Source organism: Haliotis rubra, unplaced genomic scaffold (genome assembly GCF_003918875.1).
Source record: "Haliotis rubra isolate DU_JTF1 unplaced genomic scaffold, ASM391887v1 Scf326, whole genome shotgun sequence".
Lineage (NCBI taxonomy): Eukaryota > Metazoa > Mollusca > Gastropoda > Lepetellida > Haliotidae > Haliotis > Haliotis rubra.
In genome coordinates this window covers 22,144-32,145 of record NW_025766998.1, presented here as the reverse complement: position 1 = coordinate 32,145, position 10,002 = coordinate 22,144, and the positions used below count along the sequence as shown (strand labels likewise).

The 10,002-nt window shown below is 41.9% G+C and overlaps 1 protein-coding gene across 1 annotated transcript; it reads left to right on the top strand.

Moving 5' to 3' along the window:
• Positions 1-342: 342 nt before the first annotated feature.
• LOC124283975 lies at positions 343-3,967 on the top strand. The gene is made up of 5 exons (XM_046720027.1): positions 343-352; positions 964-1,202; positions 2,634-2,723; positions 3,241-3,663; positions 3,705-3,967. Exons 2-5 carry the CDS (start codon positions 1,004-1,006, stop codon positions 3,965-3,967), a joined length of 975 nt encoding a protein of 324 aa, XP_046575983.1. The 5' UTR covers positions 343-352; positions 964-1,003.
• Positions 3,968-10,002: the final 6,035 nt, after the last annotated feature.

The window sequence follows — 10,002 nt, the reverse complement described above, 5'->3', positions numbered from 1 at the left end:
GATTCAGTATAAGTCATCCCCAGTCAGGATTCAATGTAAGTCGTCCTCTGTCATGATTCAATGTAAGTCGGCCTGTCATGATTCAGTAGAACTCAACTCATGCTTTGTTCTCTCGTGGCCCAGTACCACTTGACCTCTCCGATGTTTGACTATATTTGACCTCTGTCATGTATCCTTATATTCTGTCGTATGTGATGTTTCAAGGAATGGAGTATGTGTTGTTCACGTTCCGCCAGCGGTGGAATACCGCCCGGAAGGTCTGCAGGGGCCACGGTGGTCGTCTGGCCATCTTGGACACAGTGGAGCGCCTGGCCAGGATCAGGAACCTGTCTGAAGGGGTTTGGGGATACGAGTAAGTCAAATATAATAGTGAGTGAGTATGGTTTTACGCCACTTTTAGCAATATCCCAGAAATATCACGACAAGGAACACCAGATATGGATATACAAGATATGGGCTTCACACAAATACTCATGTGGGAAATCGAACCCGGGTCTTCGGCGTGACGAGCCAACGCTTTAACCACTGGGCTACCCCACCGCCCCTCAAATATAATACTGATCTTTGATCGCGACAGTCTTTGAACAGTATTTTGATGCTGACACTGGCATACCAAACATCGGCTGTCCAGCAATTTGCCAGCAACATCATTTTCACTGTCTCCTACATATCCAAGTGGTACCTTTCTAATACACCCATTATAATAATATTAATATACCGTCAAAGTCGATAAGAATTTAAAGTGTGTACAGCAAACTACGTTTGTAACAAATACTCTTATGACTTCTTGATGGTTCTAACAAACTGTTGCTTTGGTCCCGCCATTTGCTGTATATTGTATTTGATATGCGTTGTAACGAACATATATCAGTGGTCCCCTTGGGTTCTGTTTAACTGGAGTTTCTGTATTTGAACAAACTTGGTTTTGTATGACATCTAATTCTGTGTTGTTGTTGTCAACAGATCCAAATACAGGTGGGCTGGGCTCCAGGTGAATCAGTCTATGTTACTGTGGGAGGGTACCTGTGCGAAGCAGGATCTGTCCAATTCGACACTGGCGTTATTCAACTCGAGGTATGCCGAGTCTCCCGGATTCCCTAGTGGCCAGTGTTTCGTACTGCTCCCGGGGCAACATGTGCTGTCCGATCACCCCTGCGTCCACCGTCATCCCTTCATATGCGAGCTGCATGCAACAGACGGAGGTATGCGGATCCGTGTCAAGTCAAAACATTGATTACACAAGAGTCTCGTTTCTTGTTGACTGGGTTCCGTCCTATTACGCAAATTAGTAAAATAACCAGTGCAGAATTTTGAGACCAATATTTATTTAACTGGATACATAAATATTAATCAGTATTATTTGATACATCTAAGTACTTGTATAATGCAACACTACGCTCCTTCTAATCCGTGCAAGCACGCCGTGCAAAGTGGTCTGTCGTACAGCCAGCACTGACAAACAGAAACCTGGAAATCGTGGAAATTTCAAAACGAGGCTCTGCCGCTAGAAAAGTTTGGCGGTCTGGTACGGACTTGATATTATATCAATCACATTGTTCGTTAAAAGAACTACAGAGGGCATGCGTTCTTTGACGTTGGGAAGGCAGGTTCAGTCCTCTGGAATGAACTTGCAGGTCACATACAGCAAATCACTGACTTTCAAACATTCCAGCAGAGGCAAATATTGCCTGTCCTTTGAAGGTTATCATTATGCTTGGATGACCTTCTCCACGTAAATTTTCTTCCGAGAAAAAGAAAACGCGAATGCCGTATTTATGGCGACACTGCCCTGAATATCTCGGACGTGGGTTTGACGCCGATTTGAACAGTACATTCCAGTTATATTACGGCGTGATGGTCACATGTCAGTCACAAGGTCACAGAACAGTTGAAGGTAAGCAATGTTGGTCACAGAAAGTTCATGGATGGGTGACCGTTTTTGGCAGCTTGACTCCTGAGAGTTTCTAAAACTTCAGTTCTGCCCCACAACAAAGCACACGTGGCATATGTGGTCTCACCGCAGGCAAGTGAGTTTGTTCAAAATTGTCTCTGTAACCCAGCAGTGAATGGATACCTGGTAGCATGAAATAGTCATGTGACGGTAACTTTGACGTCTCTACAAATGTATTATATGATAGTATTATGTATGGGTTAACGATACATGTCAGTCACTGACATGTCAAATCCAGGTTAGATTCCCCCACATGGGCACAATATGTGAAACTCATTTCAGGTGGCCCCGTGGTGATTTTGCTGAAATATTGCTGAAAGCAGCGCAAGACAATTCTCACTCACTTAAATCAGTGAGGAAACGTGGGCGTCAAACAGCGACTATTGTGATGTAAACCATCACTGGTATCATTGTCAACAGTGGCTGTATCTCAGCTATCCGAAATAGCCTCCAGGCTCCATCGGTAACACTTCCATAGGGGTTCCGGGTGGGTACAAGCAGCCAGCAAGCTCGTCACTAGCAACATGTGATGGCAGTCAGGTGGTCAGGTCACGACGTGGATTGATGTTCATAACATCAATCACTGGATTAACTGGTCAGGATTCCATCACATGAATTATAGTAGCATTAAACAAGACAAGACACAAACCTGCTGTCAAACCTCATCTTGTCTTTATTCCAGTGTCAATAAACAGCCAGAATACCACAGGATACATGGAAGAGGGAGACGATTCCGAGACGCCCCATCCGTGTGAACCGGCAGTCTTGGACGGTATGGGGTTACATGTTGTACTAGTCCTTTCACAAAGCACTAAGGTGATCGTAAGTCACTAAGGTAACCTTAGTGCAATGTTAAAGAATGGCAATTAAGGTTAACCTCAGTAAAGGTTGCTTCGTGAAAGGAGACCCTGGTTTATAGCCACTGCCTGTTCCACATCAACTAATGGCTATCAGAAGATAATTATTATTTTCAACAGGCTTTCCAACGTGCAGCTCGGAAGATATGCATGTCACGAATACCATAACAAAAATAAATAGTCATGATCTCAAGATTAATATTCAATGTCATATTCTTCCTCAAAATAAGTTTTATAAAATGTCTAAACTCTTGCATTATGTAAGTGAACTGTTTTTGGTGAACAAGTTAAGAGGTAGAAGTATTCTCATCGTCACAAGGCTGAATAAAAAACATCCGAGGTTGAGAGTAATTTCATTGGATTTGAATTTGTTTGTCAGGTGGTGGTCAGTGTGTACATGTACTCATGTTTTGTGTTGTCTGGACACTGCAGGACAAACAACAACTGAGACGGACCCAACCACGCAAGTGACTTCTGTTCCTACAGATGAAACCTCTTCGCCAGCTAACGATAACATCTGGGGTCTAATCATCGGGGGTCTAATCGAGGCTTCTTCGCCAGCAAACGATACTTTTGTGGGTGCTGACGAGAATACATCCCCAGCGAACGATCAACATGTGGATGCAGACGAGACTTCTTCGCCAGTGATTGTTAACTATTCGGATGAGGTGACTTTTGTTCCTTCAGATGTGACTCCTTCGCCAGCGAACGATCACCATGTGGACGAGACTTCTTCGCCAGTGATTGTTAACTATTCGGGTGAGATGACTTCTGTTCCTTCAGATGTGACTCCTTCGCCAGCGAACGATCACCATGTGGACGAGACTTCTTCGCCAGTGATTGTTAACTATTCGGGTGAGGTGACTTCTGTTCCTCAGATGTAACTCCTTCGCCAGCAAACGATAACTATTCGGATGCAGATGAAACCACTTCGCCACCGATTGTTAACTATACGCGTGAGGACGAGACTTCTTCGCCAGCAAACGACAACTCTGGGACAACAGACAACATCGTAGACAGTGCAGACAGCACCCCTCGGGCGGCAGAGAGCCAGGTCTGTAGAGAATATAATATCCCTGTAATGAGCGAGAAGGAACTGGATGCCGTTCTGGCAGCTATCGCAAAAAGAGTTGGCCGTGGACAAGGAGAACCTGTCTAGACGTGTTCGGAAGAAGGTCAGTGCCCAGGACCACAGACCATCCGCCGCCAGTATTGGATATGTAGCTGTCTTCATAATATCCATTCCAGTCTTTGTTATCCTCGTCTTAGATATCCCCGAGCTGTTCAGCAGATCAAGTGTGTGTTCTTCACTATCAAAACCAAAGGGCAGGCCAACTCGAACGGCCAAGTTGGTTTAACTGTATGAATCGGTTGCCTATTAAGAAAGTTGTATTTTTCATATTTTCTATGGAGAAACAAACGTCACACAAACGTTTTCAAAGATTTCAACGATCGCAAAATGTGACTAAATCTAAATCTCAGTATACTGTACCCAATTTGATAACAACATTTAGCATGATGTTTGTGGTGCACAGGAATGACATCAATGTACATAGTGGATCATCCTGGATTTGGACGCAAGGAGTACCTGCTTTCAAGTTATCCATCATGCTAGAGGAGGAACTTCGGGATGTTTAAATCACTATTACTTCAGAAAATGGTTGAAGTGTCAATCGCAGGCAATCATTTTATATTGAAAGATGCGGCAATAAAATACCATAGACGCCCGAAAGCGTAAACACACTTCACTCACAGTTGAAACAGTGTTGGTGTGTGTGTTGTTGATATGTGTGTACATGTCTCTCTCTGTCTCTCTCTCTCTCTCTCTCTCTCTCTCTGTCTCTCTCTCTCCCTCTGTTTGTCTCTGTGTGTTGTTGTTATATGTGTGTGTACATGTCTCTCTCTCTCTCCCTCTGTGATTTTCTGTCTCTCTCTCTCTCTGTGTTGTTGTTACTTGTGTGTGTACATGTCTCTCTCTCTGTGTTTGTCTGTGTGTGTTGTTATGTGTGTGTGTACATGTCTTCTCTCTCTCTCTCCCTCTGTGTTTGTCTGTGTGTGTTGTTGTTATTTGTGTGTGTACATGTCTCTCTCTCCCTCTGTGTTTGTCACTGCGTGTGTGTGTTGTTATTTGTGTGTGTACATGTCTCTCTCTCCCTCCCTCTGTGTTTGTCTGTCTCTGTGTGTGTGTGTTGTTGTTATTTGTGTGTGTACATGTCTCTCTCTCAGTGTTTGTCTCTGTGTGTGTGTGTTGTTATGTGTGTGTACATGTATCTCTCTCTCTCCCTCTGTGTTTGTCTGTCTGTGTGTGTGTGTGTTGTTGTTATTTGTGTGTGTACATGTATCTCTTTCTCTCCCTCCCTCTGTGTTTGTCTCTGTATGTGTGTACATGTCTCTCTCTCTCCCTCTGTGTTTGTCTCTCTATCTCTTTCTCTCTCTCTTCACTCTTTATCTTCAACAGGAAAAGCATTCTTCTTCCTCGTTGTTCTATATATACACCGTACTTACTGATACCCTTCATGTTTACCAATGTTTACCTGTTTCTACCTGCACATATACACTCTGACAGCCACACCCGACAGAGAAGGCTATATCTGTTTATATCCACCCACACTTGCTACCGTGCTTTATGTATTATGGGCAACGTGGTGGTACAGACAGTGGAGGTATTTTTCGGCGTATCCGCGGCTACAATCTACACCAGTCGCAGCGACAGCGTCAACTTTGGGACTGAGAATATCCCCATTTTTATAGTTAATAATGACCCAAACACTGGATATATAGAGTTATTTGATAGGGATGGTTCTGACACGGGCGTCATAGTTTTGGACACCACCTCCGCAGTGATTGGGCATGTAGACATTTTGAAAACTTTGGTTATTTGTGAAGACCGCTTTCAAGAGCAATGATGACAACTTTTGTTATTGGAATGAAGTAGCAATTGCATAGAGTCCATGGAAATATTGAGTCTTCTTCGCACGAATGCTCATTTTAGTAATGTACTACATTCGTCTCCGCCTTGACGACAGGCACATTGTTTGTACATATTCCTATTCCGCTCCCGTCTGTGAATTCTGTTTATTAACGGTGGAAAATACTGTTATTAAGTGATTAATTACCAAAATATGCTGTCGTGCGAATCGATATTATTATGGAATCCAGGCAATTCCTACTTTATTTCAATAAACATAATATATTGTTCGTATCACAAACGCTGAGCGGTGTAACATGTTGATAGAGAACTGATGCAGCAACCCCAGCGACAGTGTTAACGACAGAACGGAGAGTGAACCTTGTTTGTCCTGATCGCTCAAGCGCCGAATTCCTTGCATGTTAAAAATATACACAGGATAAACGAGAGCGTCAAGTACAGAACCATGACCTGGTTTGACAACCTCACACCTTGCCACGTGAGTCATACCTACAAAATGTACTTTACCTGTGGCCCGTGATCGCAACCCAAAGCAGTATTGTGCTAGATGATGTCTACAGTTTGCAAACCTCTACCACCTTCACCAGTATGAGCCTAAACTTAAAAGCTCTCATGAGACTTTAGTTATTATTTCTGAGGTCCCGGCTTTCGTATGACCTCTGATTAACCAGGATAGATGACAGAATTAAATCTGAGTCGCTTGAATTGTTTCTTTTTCTTACACGTTTCAGTAACACGTTCCTTTTGAAGATCAGGGTTACAATTAGTCTCGATAAACAATGCTCGCCAGGGATCGGGTGGTCAGGTTTCGTCGACCTCGTTGATATACAACATCGTATCTCAATCACTAAGATCGATACTCATGATGTCAATCACTCGATTGTCTACTGCAGGTCGATATTGCTGGTAATATTCATGTACTATTACGACAGGGGACACAAGAAATAGGCTTCACACAAATCCGGGCTTTCAGCGCGCCGAGCGAACGCTTGAACCAGTTGTTTACCCCATTGCCCCTGTTTCTCTGTGCCTGATGAACTAAAACATATGATATGTTATAGTCGCACGGTAGTTTAGGAATGTCGTTATGTGTTTACCTATCATGTAAATGGAAGATGATAGCGGGTGGTATGACTGTGCATCTATCCCAGACGCAATCGACCTGCATAATGGCCCTCCGTTATCAAGATGCTATCATGGCGTTCACGAAGCAGCCAGACTGTATACATCTTCCCATGACCTCCTGGCACGAAGGTAACAAGCATGCAATGACTACCCGACACGCATCCTAACGAGATTATGTTAAAGATACAACTCCGAGAAATCAAACTGAATTAAATGTATGCAACAAAATAAACTCTATTGGACGTAAAAGGAAAATTTGTGAAATGTTGAAAATGACATGAATGGATCACTCGAAACCAGTGATATATACAGTATATTTAAATTGTTTTCATGTCATGGATTGGAGCTATGTTTCTGCTGGTACACTGAGTGAAGCCAGTTTCATCGTTTGTTCGACCCGTGAAGATCCGGGATAGAATTGATGTTCCGTAACCAAGGCGTGTAGTAAGAGGCGACTAACGGGATCAGGTGGTCAAGCTCGCTGACTTGGTTGACACATGTCATCGGTTCCCAATTGCGCAGATTGATGCTCATGCTGTTGATCACTGGATTGTCTGGTCCTGACTCAATTATTTACAGACCGCCGTCATATAGCTGGAATATTGCTGAGTGCGGCGTAAACTAAACTCACTCACTCACTCGTCGTTTGTTCATTAGTATATATTTTGGTTAACTGGTCAATTATTTTCAGGCATTCATTCATGTAATTTTAACAGCTGTTTTCTCTTTGACCAAAGGAAATCTGTGTCTGGGGATAATGAAGTCTGGGTATTCTATTGCTCTGACTTGTTTTCATATTTAAATGCATGAACTATAATATATATTAGACAATTAGTAGGAAATCTTCAAGCAGTATTTTATAACTGTGCTATATTGTGACACATATGACGGTAAACACATACACTCCCCACAGGTACATTGTTTCGTAAAGTGATTAAGATTCACATAGCCCATGTATTTCAAAGTCACATAAAGGAAAAGAGGAAATCTCGGTATAAAAGAACTTCAAAGAAGACCTCATATCAAGGGTATACTATGTTGGTTGCTGCATTCAGCAATATTCCAGCTTTATTGCGGCGGTCTGTAAATAATCGAGTCTGGACCAGACAAACCAGAGATCAACATCATGAGCATCGTTCTTCGCAATTGGGATACGATGACATGTGTCAACCATGTCAGCGAACCTGACCACCCGATCCCGTTAGTCGCCTCTTACAACGAGCAAGGGTTACTGAAGACCGATTCTAACCCGGATCTTTACGGGTAGGGAAACTATGTCCCTACAAGGTAAACTATGCCGCTTACAAGGTAAACTATGTGACATTTACGTCTTCCCTTCCATTGCTGCATTGTTCGTGTGCTGCAGTGACTGAGTGTCGGTATATAATGTCACCACCGTAACGGTCCTATCACAGCCGTGTTCTTCTACGCCAGACTCTTCAGGTGCATCGAGACGTACTGCAGAGTATTTTTGTTAGTAACTCTGCCTTAACAAAATATATAATTTATTACTAAGTGCTTGTTTGAATTCATAACTGATAAATGGATTAAACCATTACTGACTGAGGTAATTAGTATGCTAAAGTATGTGCAGTCAACCAGAAAATTTTATAAGCTGTGGAAGTTTTGGGAGGATACCCTTATATCTAATTGTTTAATCGGCATTTTAGAAGTTGGTGAGTCAAAAATGAAACATACAACTTTATGGATGACAACTTCTTGTTTATTGCACAGAGTCTTTACGCACCAATGGTTTTCAATATTACTGCTTTCAACCTTTCATTAAAGTGGTATGTACCATTTGAGTGTGCACTTTGCCTACAGTAAATACAGAACAAAGACTGTCTATGTTGATGACCCATTTATAGTCCAGTCATCCTACTTCATGTACAGTACAGCTCAACCTAGAACAAATGGCAATAAAAGTTAACTCATCTGTTTTGTAATCATATGATATTTATTTTAAGATACCACAAGTATAGGAATAGGAAACGTATAGGACGTTAGTTCGTCCAAAGAGAGATTGAATGAGTACACTGCACAGAGATATGTCCCGTAAAAGGGCTTTTATCACATAAATTCAGTTTTAGAGCTCAACTTATTCATGATATAGATTATTTGTAATTATTTATTTCCCAAAGCTTTAAAATGAATATTATTATGTTACAGTAACGTTGTCAGAAACACATTCGTCATCCATCGTCCAGTTGTTTCAACATTAAATAACAACAGTTTTATATCGTCGTATTCAAGTCCAATTACAAGTACATGCAATTACGAAGAAGAATTCGCACTGAACGGGATAATCCAATATTAAGACAAGAAGACTTTTTTCACACTTTCATAACATTAATGTTTTACACAATTTACATACATTGACGCTAATTTAATTGTGGACATTAATGTACACAAATTAGAACGGTCCACTTGTGTGCAGGTAAGCGTAGCTGTCACAACAAACTTTGTAGCTATTATTCCCTGCAGCTATTTTCCCCTGTAGGCATTAGTAGACCAAACCTAGTACGGCCTGTGAATAATTAATCAAACTATAAACTCTATCAAAGCACCCAATCAGCTTGTTAATACCAGGGACAATCGTCTTCTATTCTCCTTGTTACTACTTAATCCCCTTTGTGTATTGTCGCATTTTAAGCAAATTAACTGTAATAAATTGTCACAAATATATTCAGTTCATGGCCTTGCATACTTGAAACTCCTGTAGACAGACAGACGGACAGAATATTTTATATACAGTTGATCACGTTTGTGACATGAGAACGGGTCTCTGGAAGACAACTCGGGGTCGCGAGGTCATGTACTTTCGAAGTAGTCAGGAGAGAAATAGTCCCTCTTTAACACGCTGTAGCTCCGTTGTTCTTAGGTCTATGGTAAAAACAGATAGTGTTCTTGAATACATGTTTCACAGCTTTTCCAAGTGCTTTAGTATTTCCCTGCTAAGTGTCCCTTGAGAAAGAATATTGAAGAAGTCTTTGAAAGTGTTTGATGAGAACTTTGGCCCAGAAGTAGGACTAAATACGGAAGCTCTGAGGACGGAGTAGTTCCTGGACACAAAGTGTGGACATTTTGGAGCTGATAGTTAGTTCGGGCACATATTGTACACAGAAAACTAGTGCAAAACA